This window comes from Pogoniulus pusillus, chromosome 23, assembly GCF_015220805.1.
Source record: "Pogoniulus pusillus isolate bPogPus1 chromosome 23, bPogPus1.pri, whole genome shotgun sequence".
Lineage (NCBI taxonomy): Eukaryota > Metazoa > Chordata > Aves > Piciformes > Lybiidae > Pogoniulus > Pogoniulus pusillus.
In genome coordinates this window covers 8719309-8739561 of record NC_087286.1, presented here as the reverse complement: position 1 = coordinate 8739561, position 20253 = coordinate 8719309, and the positions used below count along the sequence as shown (strand labels likewise).

At 45.0% G+C, this 20253-nt stretch overlaps 1 protein-coding gene across 3 annotated transcripts in view; it reads left to right on the top strand.

The window, feature by feature from the left end:
- The window catches only part of ARMC3 (armadillo repeat containing 3), a 69875-nt gene extending 53785 nt beyond the window's left edge, over nucleotides 1–16090 (top strand). The window contains exons 14-18 of one of the 3 annotated variants that reach the window (XM_064162944.1): nucleotides 737–837; nucleotides 3728–3823; nucleotides 11426–11623; nucleotides 12356–12518; nucleotides 15583–16090. In XM_064162944.1, the coding sequence (XP_064019014.1) occupies nucleotides 737–837; nucleotides 3728–3823; nucleotides 11426–11623; nucleotides 12356–12518; nucleotides 15583–15792 (768 nt within the window). In that variant the 3' untranslated portion in view covers nucleotides 15793–16090. The remainder of the gene's footprint in view (nucleotides 1–736; nucleotides 838–3727; nucleotides 3824–11425; nucleotides 11624–12355; nucleotides 12519–15582) is intronic. The other 2 variants (XM_064162945.1, XM_064162946.1) reach the window with 2 other exon arrangements.
- Nucleotides 16091–20253: the final 4163 nt, after the last annotated feature.

The window sequence follows — 20253 nt, the reverse complement described above, 5'->3', positions numbered from 1 at the left end:
GCTGGCCTTCTCAGTCACATGCACATACTGCTGGCTCACATTCAACTGGCCATGAATCAACACCCTCAGGTCCTTCTCTGCAGGGCAGGTCTCCAACCACTCTTCCCCAGGATAATCAAATCTCATCATTTTCATTCAATCCCCCACTTGTGGTCTTCATCCCAATCCTATGTAAGCTGTGCAGAGCTAGTTCCTTTCCAGATCCTTTCTCAGGCCTTAGTTCTGCTGGTCTTTTTCCTTGCATACTAACCTGCCACCTCTGGGCTTTTTGTTTGTTTGTTTTTCATAAAGAAGTAAAGAGTTGACATTTTCACCCTTTCTGTCACAAAGCAGTGTTTCTATACAAAGACTGACTCCACTGTCACTTGTCAGTGCCGTGTTCAGTTTCAATCTAAGAAGGACTTTTCAAAATGCTGCAAAATCAGGGAAAGGCCTGCTCCTAAAGCACTTAGTTGCTTTGGGAAATCCCATCCTATATTGTAATGTTCCTCGTTCTAGAACTGTTTGGGATGACATAGTAACAATAGCTACTCTTAAATTACATATAATCGATCTCTGTAAGAAAATTAATGGGGAGGGGGAAGCAAATGGAGAAGGACATTTCACATATTGAATAGCTTAGATAAGTCACTTCTTAGGATTTTTAAACTACACTTCAAGTAGCTTTCCAATGTATGTTTTCTCTTCATCTCTAACTGAACATGGCACCTTATCTTTTATGCTGATTTTCTTGTAGATAAAACCTGGAGTGAAGTTTTTATCTTTGGAGGAACTGAGCATGCAAGAGCTCTCTGACCGCCGGGCCACAATCTTCATTAACGCTAAAGCACAAGATGAGTGAGTCATGTTTGGTCTCCTAGCATTTATTGCATCATTTCCATCCTCTCTGCTGCTTCCAGTGCAAACTCCAGAGTGTAGTTGTATCATGCATGCAGGTGGAGACTGGAAGGATCTGGTTTAATCTCAGCACAATGCTTCACATTCTGGAATGCAAGAGATCTGTGTGTTGTAAAATAAGAATGTGGAGCTGTGCTCTTGTGGCTGAGAAGGCCAGTGGCACCCTGGGTTGCATCAAGAAGCGTGTGGCAAGCAGGTCAAGGGAGGTTTTCCTCCCCTTCTTCTCTGTACTAGAGTATTGTATCCATCTCTGGGCTCCCCAGTTCAAGAAGGACAGGGAACTGCTTGAGAGGGTACAGCAAAGGCCTGTGAAGATCATAGAGTATTAGAATGGTTTGGGTTGAAAGAGGCCTGAATACCTGATCCCTGAGCAGTGCAGCACTGAGATTACTTTGCACTAGCTTTATCTTCATGCTATCAGGGAACAGCTGCTGTGTGATTTACAGAATTAACACATCTCAGACAGTTTTGAGTATCCACTGCTAAGAAGTCTCTGAGTATGGTTTGGGTTGGAAAGGATCTGAAAGATCATCTAGTTCCATCCCCCCTTCCATGGTCACTTTCCACTAGATCAGGCTGCTCAGGGCACTGTTCAGCATCCACAACCTCCCTGGGCAACCTGATTCAGAGCCTCACCACCCTCACTGAAAATAATTTCTTCCTAATCTCCAGTCCAAATCTCCCTTCTTCCAGCTCAAAGCCATTGCCCCTTGTCCTATCACTACAAGCTCTTGTTAAAACAAACTCCCTCCCCAGCTTTCTTGCAGGCTGATTCAGGGCACTGAAAGGCTGCTATAAGGTCTCTCAAAAGCCTTCTCTTCTCCAAGCTGAACAGCCTCAACTCTTGCAGCCTATCCCCATAGGACCAGAACATGTCTTTCATGAAGGAAGGCTGAGGGACTTGGGGCTTTTCAGCCTGGAGAAGACTGAGAGGAGGATCTTAGAAATGCCTATAATTCTTGAAGGGTGGATGTCAGGAGGATGGGGCCAGCCTTTTTTCAGTGGTCTCCAGTGATAGGACAAGATGTAATGGGCACAATCTTGAACACGTGGCAAGTTCCATCTAAACATGAGGAGGAACTTCTTTGCTTTGAGGGTGGTGGAGCACTGCACCAGCCTGCCCACAGAGATGGTAGAGTCATTCAAAACTCTTCAGGATGCCATCTTAAGCAACCTTCTCTAGGTGACCCTCTTTTAGCAGGGGAGTTGGACTCACTGATCTCCAGAGGTCCCTTCCAACCCCCACCATTCTGTGATCATTTTGTCATTCCCTCTAGGCTGAAAAGATTTATTCAGTCAATTTGCTTTTTTAATTTAGCCATTAAGACTCACTCATTTAGCACCCTTTTGATTCCTGATGGTGGGACACCCAGTGTTTGATTAGTTACAACAAAGCTTGTCATCTGCCATGATAATTATGTCATCTAAGCTGAATGTCAACATTCAACAATGAAACCTATGATTTGATGATTTTCTTGTAGAGACAAATGCATGGAATTCTAAGCACAACATCCCAAGAGGCAGGACAAAGCCAAGCATCAAGCTTTCAGGCTGGATAAAGAAGCTGTGTCCATTTCTTCTCTGTTTAAGTTGAAACCAGACTAACAAATGTTCTTAGGTTTGAATGCAGGAAGTTGGGATTGGGCTTGTTTAACTGGGAGTCGGTTTCCTGTAAACAATCTCACAGATCAAAGAACTCTCTGCCAATATTTTGCAAGTCCAAAACCTTCTTCTCTGTCAACACATCCCATATTTGCTTTACAGTATCAGTAGCTTCCCTTTTAAGCTTGTAGATGACACCATAAAGATATCTGTGGATATCTATGACAAATGAAATTTCCATGCTTTTTGTTGATCCCTGGAGTTGTCTTATCAGGTTTTTTTTCTTTTGCTTCAATACATTTCCTTGCCTTTGGTCCTTGGCAGCAGGCTTACTCCTCAGTTACTTTTATGTCTATGCTCTGGTATTCCATACTTCATTTTTGATCCCTGAAGCAATATCCAATTTATTAGTGGTTATGTTGTTTCTTCCACTAATACACTTCTTGTGAAGATATTCACTGCCCTTTAAAATTAGAACTCACAGAATCCTAGAATGGTGTGGGTTGGAAGGGACCTTTGGAGGTTATTGAGTCCAACCTCCCTGCCAAGGCAGGTTCACCTAGAGAAGGTCACACAGGAACACACCCAGGAAAGTTTTGAATGGCTTCAGAGATAGAGACTCCACCAACTCTCTGGGTAGCCTGATCCAGTGCTCTCTTACCTGTAAAGAAGTTCCTCATGTTTAGATGTGACTTCTTATGTTCCAGTTTGTGCCTGGTACCCCTTGTCCTGTCACTGAGCACCACTGGGAAAAGCCTGGTCACATCCTTCAGACACCCACCCTTACAGTTTTGATAAGCACTGATGAAATTCCCCACACTCAGTCTGCTCTTTTCCAGACTAAAATGCCCAAATTCTCCCAGTCTTTCCTCAAAAGAGATGTTCCAATGCCCTCAGCATCTTTGTTAGCCCTTTTCTGTAGCCTCTCCAGCAAGTCCCTGTCCTTTCTGAACCAGGGAGGCTGCAGCTGGGGATGATATTCCAGACATGGCCTCACAAGGACAGAGTCAAAGAGGAGGAAAACCTCCCTTGACCTGCTGGCCACACTCTTATCGATGCACCTCAGGATGCCATTGGCCTTCGTGTCCACAAGGGCACATTACTGGCTCATGGTTGTCCTGTTGTCCACCAGGACTTCCAGGTCCTTTTCCCAGAGCTGCTCCCCATTTCCATAGCTTACCAGGCATATACTAATGCTGCAAATAACATGACAAAATACCTTGTTCAGTTTCAGCCTTGCAGAAGGGGAGATTGCACAAGATTCATCTCCTGAGCAGACAGTCTTGTCACCTGTTTCAAGAAAAAGCAGCAAGGATAAAGCAAGGTTTGGTTCTTAGACTTACCCTTGTCAGTGTTCTGTTATTGCTTTAACATTAGAAATAGAATTTTGATTGCAAAGGGAGTGCAAATGCTCAGATAATATGTTGAATGTGTTTTGGGTTTTTTTCTTTCACCTCCTAATTGTAGTAATCTTCCTTTGTCTGTCTTAGTAATTATTTGTTCTCCCTCTCCATGCTATGTTTGAACACTTTACCCTTCCCTGGAGGTCTTCAAGGCCAGGCTGGATGAGGCCTTGAGCAATGTGGTCTAGGCAAGGGGGTTGGGACTAGATGATCTTTAAGGTCCCTTCCAACCCACACCATTCTAGGATTCTGTGATCTCCCATTTCTTTGGCTGGGTTCCCTTTCAGTACCCCTTGAAGGCAGTGAAATGCTGTTATTTTACAGCTTCACAAAACCAAGGCACAGTGAAATTAGGGTAGAAGTTTCTCAATTTAGAACCCAGATGCACAAAAAGTTCCTGCACTGCTGTGTGCATTTTTGGATTAAATTTCTTCCAGTGAAATTCCTTAGCTGACTAAAAACTGAGAAGAGTGTGCTCAGAACTGTCCCAGCTCTGAAAACTAAAGCTGCCTTGTTCTTGCAGGGCTCCCTCTGATCTACACATTGCACTGAGTACAGTCCTGCAGTACTTTCTGTGGCACTCCTCTGGTGGGCATGTCTGCTCATACCAAATAGGTCAGAACCTTTTCACTTTGTAGTGGGGAAACTCATTTCCTCCTTCCTCAGAAAGAGGATTTGAGCCCCCCTCCTCTCCCCACCCCACCTGCAGATAGCTGATCACAAGATATTTGGGGTTTAGTAATCTCTTTCTGGTTTGTTGCAGCTGTTCACTGCTGCTGAGGTGTAATGAACAGAGCTTTCTGCTTCTGCAGTTAGGGCATCAAAGTTCCAGGCCTCGTCTTGATTGGATTTTAATTTTTAAACAAGCAAACAAAACATATTTTGTTTTTGTGGAAGAAAAGTGAAGCATAGTCTCCCAGATGCTCTTCATTTATAACAACAGCACTATCACAGCCCCAGCAGGGGCTGCCAAGAAGGCAGGTTCACATTCCAGCTTCCAGGGGAATGTTCAGGATTCCAAAACTGGCCCAAACAGAACACACAATCACAGGATGTCAGGAGCTGCCAGGGAACTCAAAAGCTCATCCAGTCTAACCGCCCTGCAGAGCAGGATCACCTAGACCAGATTACACAGGAACACATCCAGGCAGGTCTTGAATATCTCCATAGAGGGAGACTCCACAAGCCCCCTGGGCAGCCTGTTCCAGTGCTCTGTCACACTCACAGGGGAAAAAATCCTTCTCATGTTTCCATGGAAATTCCTAAGCCTCAGCTTCCACCATTGCCCCTTGTCCCATCATTGGGCACTCCTGAGCAGAGCCTGGCTCCAGCCTCTTGGCCTTACCCTTTACACCTTTATAAACATTGATGAGGTCACCTCTCAGTCCCCTCCTCTCCAAGCTAAAGAGCCCCAGCTCTTTCAGGCCCTCCTCATAAGGAAGATGTTCTATTCCCTTCATCATTTTCATGGCCCTGCAGTGGACTCTTCAAGCAGTTCCCTTGCATGGCAAGCAGATCCTCCTTGCCATCAGTGGGATGATGTATAGTCTTTGATAAGAATGGGATGTAACCTACAGTTCTCCTTGACTTTTCTGTTAGCTTAGTGAGCCATTTATCCCAGAATCACAGAGTGTTAGGGTTTGGAAGGGACCTCCAGAGATCGTCCGTCCAACCTCTCTGCCAATGCAGGATCACCTAAGGCAGGTCACACAGGAAGGCATTCAGGCAGGTTTTTAAAGTCTCCAAAGAAGGAGACTCTGCAACCTCTCTGGGCAGCCTGCTCCTGTTCTCCAGCACACTCACAGTAAAGAAGTCTCTCCTCATGTTGAGGTGGAACCTCCTGTGGGCTTATGCCCATTCTTCCTTGTGCTGTCACTGGGCAGCACTGCAAAGAGCCTGGAACCTTCATCCTGACACCCATCCCTCAGATATTTACAGACATTGATAAGGTCCCCTCCCAGTCTTCTCCTCCCAAGACTAAACATCCCCAGGTGTCCCAGTCTTTCCTCATAGGAGAGATGTTCAAGTCCCCCAGACACCCTTGTAGCTCATCCTTATCAACCTTATCAGGCTGGTTTCTGTGAGTTCCAGCCCTGACTTACTAATTTTTCTTGTTTTATGGCGTAGGAAGGCTCAGCCATGCCTCAGGGCTGTGAATTAGAGACAGTGGTGGGCACTGTAAGTACTGAAGGGTTGGAAACAAAAAAGAGAGATGGTTTGTCTGCTGTGGCAACTGAAACTCTTTGTAACTCTTAGCTTGGAGCTTGTCCATGACCTGTGATATGCCATTGTCTGTACTGGATCTTCACTGATAAGAGATAATGGTTGATTTCTTAGACTGCTTATGTATTTCTGTGTATGGATGTGGTGCTGAGGGACATGGTGTCAAACCAGACCTGGGAGGCTTAAAGAATGGTTGGACTTGATGATCTTAGAGGTCTTTCCCCGCAGAAACAATTCGCTGATTCTCAGCACATGTCTGTGCTTGAGTGATGAAATCTGCTGTAAGACAACAAAGAGAAAACTGGAACCTGCTTTGTGATCTCCATAGTTCAATGGTATCTTCAGCAGAGGAAAGGCAGGAATTCTCTGAGCAGTGCTGTTCACCCAGCAAAGGCAGCACTAGAGAAGGAGGCTTAAGGTATTAGAATCACAGAATATTAGAGACTGGAAGTGACCTTGAAAGATCATCCAGTCCAACCCTCCAATATTAGACTTTGAATTGTATGTGGCTTGTTTATAACTGACATGCAAACTGCTAACAGAACAGCTACTGACCGTGAAGGGTTGAGGTTCTGGTTTGAATCAGGGTGCAAATTGTGAGATTAGTTTAGCCAAAAGCTCCTGAGTTACAAGGGAGAGGTTTAGGTCTGACAAGTTATTGGGACTGCAGCCATGTCTGGAGTTCTCATTTCATAATAGATTCTAAAAGAATCATATGAGTTGCCTTGTGGAAGGTTGCTGATTCAGGATGCAAAACAGGAGATACTTAATCCTGAGTGTCTTACCAGGCCAACTCTAGCTTCTGCTCAGTTAGCAGGCCCTCCTGATGCCTGGCATGCTTTGGTCACCCACTATGCATATGCCAGCTTACTCAAAGAGAGAAGGAGGCAAGGGTGGATATTCAGCCCCAGTTGTCATTCCCCAGCACCAGTGAGGGATTCCTTCACCTCAGAAGATGCTTTGGAGTCATAAACCATTTTGCACAGTTCCAAGCAGCTGTGCAGAGTTGAGAGACCTGTTCTGACAGGATAATGTGTTTGTGTGTGACAGTGTGAGATGAGGCTCCCCTCGCACAGTTGCTTTCTAATGTAATTTATGTCAATTACATAGCCATGACTGCCCTGGTAGCAACCTTAACTCTTGAAAGAAGCAAAATATTTTCTTTAGGCAAAACCAAAGACTTGGCTCTGTTTGCCAATAGTAAACTTGTAGGGCTACAAAGGCCTTTTTTCTCCAAGTATGAAATAATTGCTTTTGAATGTCATGATCAAGTCGTATGATTTATAACCCCATTGTCATTCATTCCGAGTCATAATTCATACATCACTATTAATTTGTGAGATATATGGCAGTGATTTGAAGGTCACTAGCTGACTCCAAGTCTCAAACATGCTTAGACTTTTTTCCTACGTATTTTTTCCCCCTTTGATCATATGTTTCTCTTCATCATTACTTTGCAAAGTGCTGCTGAACACACCTGAAAGCCTTTGGTTTTGAGAAAGTGATGCTGATTTATAGAAACTAGAGCTGAAAGCTAAGAGAAAGGGCAGCTGTAATTACCTGCTGGAAGGGTTTGAATTAGAAGTAGAGCAATGCCTAGCTGATGGTTTGCCTTATTTACATAGACAGATAGCACCATTTCTGATCAAACAGCTGCAAATCTGATACCCACGCCCACTAGGCTAGAAGACAATAGTTAATGCAGACTGGCAAATAGGCACTTATTCCACACTGTGCTCCACCACAGCATTCAAGGAAATCCTTCCCAATGCTCATTTACTCCTTTTCTAGGCAGCCAAGGCATTAAGCTATGGAGATAAAGGAAAGCAAATTGACATCATGACTGTTTTTTTTGTGCTGTGATATCATATTGGCTGCCTTCTTCCTTGCACTGACTCTCTGACAACCCATTAAGCTTTAGTACTAATGTTGCAACAGGCATCAGAAACAGCTCAGAGATACTGACTGCTATGAGTTCTCCTTTGCAATATTCCTCTGCATTCACAGGGTTGTAAGACAGCTTTGGGGAAGAGGAGTGATTTTTTGGGGATGTCATGATTCCTGCTGGTAAATAAAACTGGGATAAAAAAAAGAGGACAAGATAAAGGTAGCAGAAGGCTACTGTAATGGCCACTGGTTTTTCTGTAGCACTGAGCTGTCAGACAGCATCTCTGCAGTTCCTATTGAGGTAAGGATTAGACAGACATAGAATCATAGAATTGCAGAGTCTTAGAGGTTGGGAGGGGCTTCTAGAGATCATCTAGTCTAACCTCCCTGCCAAAGCAGGAACATCTAGGACAGGTCACACAGGAAAACATCCAGATGGGCCTTGAAAGTCTCTAGAAAAGGAGACTCCACAATCTCTCTGGGCAGACTGCTCCAGTGCTCCATCACCCTTACAGTAAAGATGCTTTTCCTGACATTGAGGTGGAACTTCCTGTCTTCCAGTTTATATCCATTGCCCTTCTTCCTACCAGAGCAGACCCCTGAAAAGAGCCTGGCCTGCTCTTCTTGGCACCCACCCTTCAGCTATTTGTAAACATTAAGAAGATTTCCTCTCAGATTTCTCTTCTCCAGACTAAACACCCCCAGGTCTCTCAGCATTTCCTCATCAGGCAGATGTTCCAGTTCTTTCAGCATCCTCGTAGCCTCCACTGAACTCTCTCTAGTATATCCCTGTCTCTCTTGACCTGGGAAGCCCAGAACTGGAGGCAATACTCCAGCTGTGGTCTCACCAGGGCAAAATAGAGGGGGAGGAGAACCTCCCTTGACATGCTGACCACACACTTCTTGGTGCACCTCAGGATACCATTGACCTTCTTGGCCACAAGGACACATTGCTGTCCCGTGGATAACATATTGTCCACTAGGACCCCAAGGTCCTTCTCCAGGGAGCCACTTTCCAGCAGGTCAATCTCTAATCATGGTGAATTGAAGAGTTGAGTAGTGAAGTAGAGGCAGGTGTGGAAGACAAGTTTAAAGCAGCCATTCCACCAAGAAACAGAACATATCTGAGAAATAAGCAGCTGAAAACAACAAACAAACCCAAAGAAATCACAGTTCAAACTCATCCCTCTCAAGTGTTTTCTTCCTGAAAGGAGAATTAGAGTGAATCATGAGTTACCTGAGGAAAAGGGAACACATGCACCTGCTGCAGCAGGGTAATTCAGCTGTGCCCTTTTGACAGGGAAAATACTGGAAGGAGAGAGGTGAAGAGCAGGGGAGAAGTTGATCAAGGAACAAGAATGACACCATTTGTGAAAGCTGTTGCTTGGAAAACCTCCTAAGTCAGACACCAGAGAGCTTAGGGATAACTCAGGGTGGTTTTTAAAACAGAATATTCTCAACCATCAGGTACAAGTGTCTAAATGGAGAAGGAAGTAGCCACTTAGTCTAGCATTCTAAAGTTCCTTGGCTGTAGTTAGACAGTCAAATTAGATAAAGAAAACTGTTTCTCTGCTTTTTTTCAGCTCTAAGTGTAATTAATAGCCAGAATGGTTTAGGAAAGAGGGTGATGAATTTTTCTATAATTTCAAGATTAAATCTTAATTGGTTACCCTTCTAAAATATAATGTGCTTTATGAAACCGATGAAAAGGGCTTTTTCTGGCTGTGCTTCAGTCTCAATAGGCAAAAGAGAAGTTTGCAAAGTATTCTGAAGACAAATGGCTTGAATTAGACTGCTGATAATGGTAGATGTCCTTCTGCTTTGTCCACTGCCTTCCAGCTAAGCAGTGCTGCTGCTTGTGGAAGTTTAAAAATCATTTGAAGACCATTCAGTGTTGATAGTGTGCCCTGCAGCTCTGCATTCTGTTGGCCTTTTCTTTATTATTTTCTTTTTTTTTTCTCCTTTATTTAATTATTTTTCTTTTCCTCCCCCCCCCCTTTTTTTTTCATTTTTTTCCTCTTTTTTTTCTTTCTTTTTTTTTTTCTTTTTTTTTTCTTTTTTTTTTTTTTTTTTCCTTCCAAGAATGCCAGAAGTATTCTGGATTTTTTCCCCAAAATAATCCAGGACTGTTAAAGAAAAGACAGAGATTTTATCATATTTCACAATGTAATTATTCAGAACTTAGGGTATGGATGATTGCATGTGAGATGGACTGGGAGACTGTTGAAGGACAGGGCTCAGAGAGTTGTGATCAGTGAGGCAGAGCTTAGCTGGAGGCCTGTGGTGTCTCCTCAGGGGTCCAGCCCTATTCAGCTTCTTGGGTGAAGGGACAGAGTGTACCTTCAGCCGGTTTGCTGCTGATGCCAAACTGCGAGGATGGCTGAGATGCCAGAAGGCTGTGCTGTCAACCACAGAGAGGCCTGGACAGGCTGGAGAGCTGGAGGGGAAGAACTAGAATGAAATTCAGTGAGAGCAAGTGTAGAGTCCTGCATCTGGGGCACAACAACCTCATGGATCAGTAGCAGTTGGGAGCTGACCCGCTGGAGAGAAGTTAAGGGGCAAAGGACCTGGGAGTCCTGGTGGACAACAGGCTGACCATGAGCCAGCAGTGTGCCCTTGTGGTCACAAAATCCTATGGCATCCTGGGGTTCATCAAGAAAAGCGTGGACAGCAAGTTGAGGGAGGTTCTCTTCCCCCTCCACTCTGCCCTGGTGAGGCCACATCTGGAATATTGTCTCTGGTTCTGGCCTCTCCAGTTCAAGAAGTACAGGAACTTGCTGGAGGGGGTACAGCAAAGGGAGGGCTTTTTAGGCTAGCAAAGAGAAGTCTGAGGGGATCTCATAAATACATATAAATACTTAAAGGAGTAGGTGTCAGGAGGATGGGGAGAGACCTGCTGGCTCTCTGCAACTCCCTGAAAGGAGGTTTGAGATGGGTGGGGGTTGGTCTATTTCTCTAGTAACTAGTGATAGGAAGAGAGGACTTGGCCTCAAGTTGCACCAGGGCATGTTTAGATTGGAAATTAGAAGAAACTTCTTCCCTGAAAGGGCTCTCAATGACTGGCACAGGCTGCCCAGGGAGGTGATTGAATTCCCATTCCTGGAGATATTTCAAGGAGGCAGAGTGTGGTGCTGAGGGACATGGTTTAGCACCACCCTTGGTAGTTAGATAATGGTTGGACTTGATGATCTTAAAGGTCTTTTTCAACTGAAACTATTCCATGATTCACCTGAGGGCATGTTGCACAAGTGTTGCCTACATCTCTGTACATATTGGAGTGTTGATAGATTTCTCCTACCTTCCCCCCTCCAAATCAATTTGCTTCAAATGTTCCACTGGAGAACTACTGCACTCGAATTTGGACTGCAGAGATCACAGCATTCTTCACACATGCATTTTGTTTGCTTTGGCAGGAAAGAGAAGGGGAAAAAAGAAGAGGAAAAATCAAAAGAAGTTATTCAGATTGCACCTAAAGTCCAGGAGGAAACAGATCTAGAAAACTCATGCTGGCTTCCACCACCTGACTTCATTTTGCTGGACTACATTAAGGATGTTTCCAAAACAATTCTGCCACTGCCAACAACCTGGAAGCAGGTTGTGGCTCTTGCACAGTGAGTACCAAATTAGATTTCGATAAATAGATTGGTAAAATAGCTATTTTCTCACCCAAGGAATCACAGAATGTCAGGGGATGGAAGGGACTTCAAGAGCTCATCCAGTCCAACTGCCCTGCAGAGCAAGATCACCTAGAGCAGATCACGCAGGAACACATCCAGTCAGGTCTTGAATATCTCCAGAGAGGGAGACTCCACAACCCCCCTGGGCAGCCTGTTCCAGTGCTCTGTCACACTCACAGGGGAAAAATTCCTCCTCATGTTTCCATGGAACTTCCTATGCCTCAGTTTCCACCCATTGTCCTTTGTGCCGTCATTGGGCATCACCAAGCAGAGCCTGTCACTCACTTTTACATCTTAATAAACAGTGATGAGGTCACTCTCCAAGCAGCACAGCCCCAGCTCCCTCAGGCTCTCCTCTGAAGGGAGATGATCCATTCCCTTCATCATCTTTGTGGCTCTCAAGCAGTTCTATGTCCCTCTTGGACTGGGGATCCCAGAACTGGACACAGTATTCCAGATGTGGCATTACCAGGGCAGAGTAGAGGACAGCTTCTCCAAACAAAAACAGCAGAAGAATTAGTCTTGTTCTTCACCAAAACCCAACCAATAAACACAGCAAAAGAATTAAAGCCTCAAGTGTCCTTCACCAATTGCTTGCACACATTTCATCTTGCTATGTTTTGGTGATAAATAGAAGAGAAATTGACTTGGTGTATGTTGGCACAGGTTTGTTGCAGACAAGATGGGTGGCCCGATCGAAAGAGACAAACTAGATGACTTCAGCTGGGAACTGCACATCAGTGAAATAGAGTTTGAACTGAAATGCAATGTTGTGCCCATCGGGAGAGTTCAAAAAGGGACCTTCTACCACAGGGCTTTACTTTTCAAGGTACATTGGCCTTTATTTTACAACAGGAGACATGGATGTTAAGTGGATATTGTGGATTAAAGCTACTCCCTCAGTATAATATCAGATCTGTATTTATGTAAAGCCTTTGGTATCATTTTCCACTGGCAAAGATGATTTCCCAGTGAATGAAAGCCAGCAGCACTTCTTTCTTATCAACATTCTTGGTGTCACCAAATTGTCTTAAGTGATATTAACAGAATGCTTGATAAAACAGCAAAAAGCCAAAGTATTTGATTGGAGTCAAAACATTTTGCATTGTCTACAAACTGTAAAATACTGAATTATGCAGCTTCCTTTTTTTCTTTTCCCCATGCTCCAAATGCAAATGTGTTGGGACACTTTTCTTTGGTATCTCTCCAGTATTCTGTGATAGTATGGAACAGATTTCATGTCCAGTGGATAAGGAATTGACTCAATGGTCACATCCAGAGGGTAGTGCTCAATGACTTCAGGTCCAGGTGTAGAGCAGTGACAAGTGGTGTCTCTCAGGTATCCGTACCAGGACCTGTACTGTTTAATGATTTTATCACTGCTGTATACAGTGGAATTGAGTGCACCATCAGCAAGTGTGCAGGTGACACCAAGCTGTGTGGTGCTGTCGATTCACCAGAGGGACAAGGAACCTGGACAAGCTGGAGAGGTGGGCCCAGGTGAACCTCTTGAAGATCAACAAGAGCAAGTGCAAGGTTTTGCAGCTGGGCTGGAACAATTCTATCAATACTGACAGGGGGAGGAGGTGATAGAAAGCAGCCCTGTGGAAAAGGACTTGGGGGTGCTGATGGATGAGAAGCTGGACATGAGCAGGCAGTGTGAGCTTGCAGCAGAGAAGGCCAAAGGCAGCCTGGGCTGCATCAAAAGATGCATTGCCTGCAGATCCAGAGAGGTGATTCTGCCACTTTGCTCTGGTGAAACCTCACCTGGAGTACTGCATCCAGGTCTGGAGCCCTCAATATAGGAAGGACATGGACCTGATGAAGCAGGTCCAGAGGAGGCCACAAAAATGAACAGGGAGTTGGAGCACCTCTGCCTTGGGGACAGAGGTGTTGCTGCTGACTGCAGGGGGTTTTGGACTGGATGACCTTGGGAGGTCTTTTCCAGCCCAGACCATTCTGTGATTGTATGATTCTGGTTTCTTAAACTGGGAAGATTAATTTCTTCTGTCTCCATGTGCAGGCATACTGGTGGAGCCTGCTTATCTGCCTCATCCTTTTTTCCTTGGCTGTTGGCTATATGGACTCTCTCCTTGGATAGAAAGGAAAAGAGAAGCAAGGGCCTAGTAGGAAGGACCTAGGAAACACTACACAATCCTAAATTTATGGTATCCGTGGGGAGAGAAAGTTCCTGACATATTTTATGGAGGTCTGAGGACATAAAGTAATTGTGCTGAAGCAGCACTGATGTTCACTCATCCTCTGCTGTCCTAAGAAACCTTTGTAGGCACAGCTCATCTCTTAAAGCTGCAGCACCCTAAGCAATGCCTATCTTTATCCATTTTCAGCAACTTAAAAGTCCTTCAGGATATCATTCCTTTCAGAGCAGAGGCATTCTGAGTGAAAGCAGTTCTGTGGCTGGAAACCATTGCAGGTCTGTCAGGGCCAGCACAGCAGAGAGCAAAGGCAGGTGTTTCATCCAGCAGGCACTTGGCCTCCCATTCCTTTGCTTCCCACCTTGGTGGGGCTAAAAAACAGGCAATGTGCTTGGGATTGGAGCAGCAGTCCTGAGTCATGGGGATAAAAATGGTGCCTTTTTACACTTTGTGTTCCTTGTTAGCTCTGCATGTGTGCAATGTGCCCATACCTCACTGCCTGGATAGGCAGCTCTTCAAAATGTTGTCTGGAAATAAGGCTTCCAGCTAGTAAAAACCATTGCTGGACACTGTGGGTTTGAGAAGTGTCCAGAGAAGGGCCACAGAAGTGATCAGAGGGACAGGAGTCCCTGCCATATGAAGAATGGCTGGGAGAGCTGGGTTTGAGCAGCCTGGAGAAGGAAAGGGGAAACCTTATTACATAAAGGGTGGCTGGCAGGAAGATGGAGACTCCCTTTTTACAGGGATCCCATGGAAAAGACAAGGGCTGATGGGGACAAGTTATTGCTAGGGAGATTCCAGGTGGACTCCAGAAGAAAATGTTTCCTCATGAGAACAGTGAGACATTGGAATCATCTCCCAAGGGAAGTGGTGGATTCCCTTATGCTGGACAGTCTTCAGACTGAGCTTGACAGTGTTCTGGGCTAGCTCCTTTCCACTACACCATCACCTAGAAAGGTTGGACCAGAGGATCCTTGGGATCCTTTCCAACCTGTGATTCCAACTCTGTGACTCTGAGATTTGAAGGACTGGCAGCTAAACAAATGTATCAGTGCCTGAAAAGAGTTAAAATCAATATTTTTGTGCATAGAAATAGCATTTAAAACCCTACACTTCCTAAGCAGAACCAACAGTAAAGATTTGCAGTTTGGAACATCAGAGATTTAAAAGTATTTTAAGCAAGATCTTGACCCTTCAGTGATGATGAAGGGGCTGAAGCACTGCCCTGTGAGGAGAGGCTAAGGGACCTGGGGCTGTTTGGTCTGGTGGAGAGGACTTAGAGGGGATCTAATCAGTGTTTATAAGCATATGAGGGCTGGGGGTCAAGAGGAAGGAGGCAAACTCTGCTCAGTTGTGCCCTGTGATAGGACATGATGCAATGGATGTAAACTGCAGCACAGGAAGTTCCACCTCAACATGAGTAAGAACTTCTTGACAGTAAGGCTCACAGAACACTGGCATGGGCTGCCCAGGGAGGTTGTAGAGTCTCCTTTTCTGGAGCCTTTCCAGCCCTGTCTGGATGTGTTCCCGTGTGACCTGCAGTACATTCCATGGCCCTGCTCTGGCAGGGGGCTTGAACTCAGTGATCTATGGCGGTCCCTTCCAACCTCTGACATCCTGTGATCCTGTGATTTGTTTTGTTTTTAAACGTCTCTGGCCTTACAAAAGCAAACTTGCTGTGTATCACAGATGCTACCTGAATTAACTGTGGCTCACTCCTTTCCCTTTCCTTTTTAGGTGCTGGCAGACAGAATTGGCATTGGCTGCAGTCTGGTTCGTGGCGAGTACGGCAGAGCTTGGAATGAAGTTAAACTGGTTGATGAGTCTCCTCAAGGAGGAGCTGGGCTTCTGCTTCCTCCTCAGGAGTACCTTGTAGATCTGATGTTTGAGCCAGGCTCTTTGATGAAACAGGGAAGTGTGCAAGCAGATCTGTACAAATATATTTAACTACATTGAGAAGTTTTGCCCAAAATAACTCTTTTAAAGCCGTTTGCAGTGCTAATACTGATGAAACTTTAAAGGTTTTTGAGTCTAGCTATCAAAAATACCTATCTGGTGTGTCATCCTAAACATTTAATTAGACATATTTTTAGGTATCTGACTTCAATGCTTAGACATTTTGTTCAGGTTTTGGCACTATTTTAAGACTAAACTGTAAAACAACAGTTAAAATTTGGTAGATCAAAACTATTTGATACACTTTAACACTATAATGCTTATTAAATTGGATTCAGTTTTCTCCCCAGCCCACTACATTCTGGTTTTCCTTTGGTTCCATCAAACTCCTATTCATGTTTATAGCAATTACACATCAGCAAAGCTAGAGGAAAAACAGAATCTGAGGGAGATTTTTCAGGAGCATGATTTTGTGCTTTCCCTGATGAGAAAATGCATTAAAAATAATTATTTGGGGGCTCATCCAAGAAAGAAGGGGAAAAAAACATTCAGAATTGCCCTGAAGTGAATCCTAAATTTAAAAGTACATCTGACATGAGTGAGTAGGAAAAAAACCTGCTCTGGTGAGCTCAGGAATCATAGAATTCTTTTCAGCTGGAAAAGCCTTCTAAGATCATTGACTCCAACCACCAACCCAATCCTACCACGGCCATTAAACCATCTCCTAAAGTGCTATGTGCCTTCTTGAACACCTTCAGGGATGGTGACTCCATCACCTGCCTGGGCAGCCTGTTCAAATCCCTGGCCACACTTGCAGCAAAGAAATTCTGTCTAATCTCCAACCTGAGCTGCAATTTGAGTAAACTCTGCTTTCAGGGAAGCCAGGCTACTGAAAGGAGAGCAATTTTCCCCCGTCAGAGTGTGAAGCATGACGTACCCTGCTCTTCAATCATCTCTATTTTACTTTTTTATGATGTAGTGGTGAATTAGCTGTTTCTGCATCTGTAATTAGAAGAGAGAACAGATGGCCAGGGCTTAGTTCAGGGTGATAAATCCGTTAAGATAACCTACAAAAAGCTGCTGCTGTGGTGGCTGCTGCCAAATAACATTTGTGCCGTGCTTTGTTCGGGCTTTGGGTACTGAGTGGAAGAAGAACCAGACAGTTTGTGATGGTTTGGGGGTTACCCCGCCCCCCCACACTTTTGTATTTGCCCCAGCTAACTCAGACGGACCCTGGGAATATAGATGAAGCAATTTATTTACAGCTAGCAGAATTTACAAGCAGCTATTTACAATATATACAGTTATATACAATTATATACAGAAATATACAAAGGATAAACAATACAGAAGCACAACTCCCCTCCCAGAAACCTGAGTCCCCAGGAGGGGCTCTCAAACCACCCCAACACCTCCCCCCGGCCCTCTCAACCTTACCCCAGTTCTCAGGAAGAAGAGAGGTGCAGCCAAGAGGTTAGGGAGCAAGGTTAGTAGGAGCAGGGTTAATGAGATGTGACCAGGTCTAAGGCCAAAGCAAGAGTGAGAGACAAAAATGGAGAATGTTTTTTTCTTCTTCCCAGAGTTCTCAGCGTGACTGTGAGAGAAGTAGACACAATTGTTTTTCATTTCACTGCCCGTTATCTAGTTCTTTTACCAAAACATTCCAGCTTGCTTCAAACTAGCACAATCCACCCCTTGTCTACTTCGCTCAGAGTATCGCTGAGAATTATCCAATCTAATCTAAACCAATATTTACAATAAACCAATATATACAAGTTCAGTTCACATTTCAATCAGATGTAGGTGATTCAAAAGCTCAGAACAGGGACTCCCAGATGATGTTGGGTTCGTGCTCACATATTGTAGATTCTATTGTAGATTCCCCCCACGTTGGGCGCCAATTAAAAAATGTGATGGTTTGGGGGTTACCCCGCCCCCCCACACTTTTGTATTTGCCCCAGCTAACTCAGACGGACCCTGGGAATATAGATGAAGCAATTTATTTACAGCTAGCAGAATTTACAAGCAGCTATTTACAATATATACAGTTATATACAATTATATACAGAAATATACAAAGGATAAACAATACAGAAGCACAACTCCCCTCCCAGAAACCTGAGTCCCCAGGAGGGGCTCTCAAACCACCCCAACACCTCCCCCCGGCCCTCTCAACCTTACCCCAGTTCTCAGGAAGAAGAGAGGTGCAGCCAAGAGGTTAGGGAGCAAGGTTAGTAGGAGCAGGGTTAATGAGATGTGACCAGGTCTAAGGCCAAAGCAAGAGTGAGAGACAAAAATGGAGAATGTTTTTTTCTTCTTCCCAGAGTTCTCAGCGTGACTGTGAGAGAAGTAGACACAATTGTTTTTCATTTCACTGCCCGTTATCTAGTTCTTTTACCAAAACATTCCAGCTTGCTTCAAACTAGCACACAGTTCTTCACTGCCTTGAGGTACAAGGGATGAAAAAAATCACACACCAGTTTGGAGAATGTGTTACTGCTGCCTGTGTGGCTCAAGAGATTTGGATGTTATGAGTCAGGGCATGCATGGGGCAGCCTAGGGCAGCAGTCTGAGGTTGTTGCTTCCCTAAAGTTGTTGAGCCCTGCAGATAAGCTCACTCCATCCCAGAGTGTGTCTCAAAATGGATGAAATTTAACTGAACAAGTGGGCTGATGGCAAATTTAGAGTTTTCTACCAAGAAGGGACTGCAAAGTATTGATTTCACCTCATTTTGCAAGCAATTTGTCATATAGAATCCCAAAAAAATGTATGCTGGGCACAACCTACAGAGGGCATTTGGTCTAATCCAACTCAAAGCATTCATCACAGGGGACCAAAACTGTAGATCCTTTCCAACTGGAACCATTCTCTTTTCTCTCTTCACTCTCTCCATTCTCTCCTCTCCTCACCCCTCCTCCATTCAGCCTTTCTGTGTCTCTGGAAGTCAACAATACCCTTTTCCAAGATGATTTGGTTCTTCTGCTACTGATTTTTGCTGATTTTCGTTGGAATTCAGCACTGGAGCATCACCACAGATCCTTGAATAGCATTTGTATGTGCAAACAGTATCTGCATAAACCAGGAGTTCAGAGTTCCCTCACATCTGAGCAGCTAGAAGCTGGCTGTGGAGTCATATCAAGTCTGTTAGACAGGAGGGAAGACTGCTGCAGAAGGATGTGGAGTTCCTGCCATCATCTCCTCCAAAAGCAGTGAGGATCCCTGTGAGTAGAGTGGAGCCTGACACAGACACACCCTACCCATCAAAGTGCCCGTGCTAGTCCTCTTCATTCTCCAGGAACCTGAGCACACTGCATATGACAAGTCCAAGACAAATTCTTGTGTTCTGAGCTCCCATCTGTTCCAGTGGGAACATCCCATAGGAGAGTACCTGCATTAGGTATGCCAAGATGAGCAGAGGAGGACTGATGCATACAAATGCACCTGAAACAAACGCATCCCGACCTGAGTGTTTGCTTCTGTCGGCAGGAACGTCGAGGGGCTTGATTAACAAAAGCTGCTTAAGCAGAGGCTGGAATATGAAGAGGCTTCATTTGACTCCTGCATCTCACTGCTTCGTGGCTGACTGCTCAGTATCTGCCAGCGTAGGCACTATGTGATGCTCTGCTTGTCCCCAAAGCTGTCAGTCAAGACAGAGCCTGGGCTGGGAAGTGCTTAGATCCCGAATAAATATTAGCCGGATGGTCTGAAGCGTGACGGCTTCCCTCCGCCTCTCGCCCTCAACCACCTACCCACGCTGCTGCTGCTGGGCACACAGGAAGGTGGCAGGAGGGGCTGAGAGCTTCTCCCCCAGCTACACACATCTGGTGGGACCTTGTGCTGATGAGGAGTGACCCTTCCCCGGCTGCCTGTGCACAGGCAGGATTTGGGTGCTGCTTTTCACACTAACCCTGCTGGATTAGCACTCGGGGGGAATTCACTGGGAAATTTGCATAATGCAGCTAGGGCAGACTTCTGACTGCTTCCCCTTGTGCATGAGAGAGGGGGAAAATAAAGGAGGAAAATTAAGTAACAGCCTAATTGGCTTTCAGACCAGTCTACAGGGAGAGATGCTGGCCAGTTCTCTGCCTAACTACAAAGGCTGCTGTGTGCTGTAACCATGGGAGTCAATATTACAGGCATGACAGGACAATGATTTGGGTTTTCAGCACTGAAGAGATGAAAAATGAAGCATCTCCAGCTTAGGGGGGAGGAAGATGGTGGTTTCTACTTCAGGAAACCTGTCATGGAATCATAAAATTGTTTTGGTTGGAAAAGCCCTCTAAGATCACTGAGTCAACCATCAATGTAACACCCCTATGGCCATTAAAACATGTCCTGAAGTGCCATGTCCACACCTTTTGTGAACACCTCCAATGACTCCTTCACTTCAGAGAGGCCTTGCCAGGCTGGGTCCATGGGCAGAGGCCAGCAGGGTGAGGGTCCTGCACTTTGGCTACAACCACCCCATGCAGCTGCAGACTGGGAGATGAGTGGCTGGAGAGCAGCATGGCA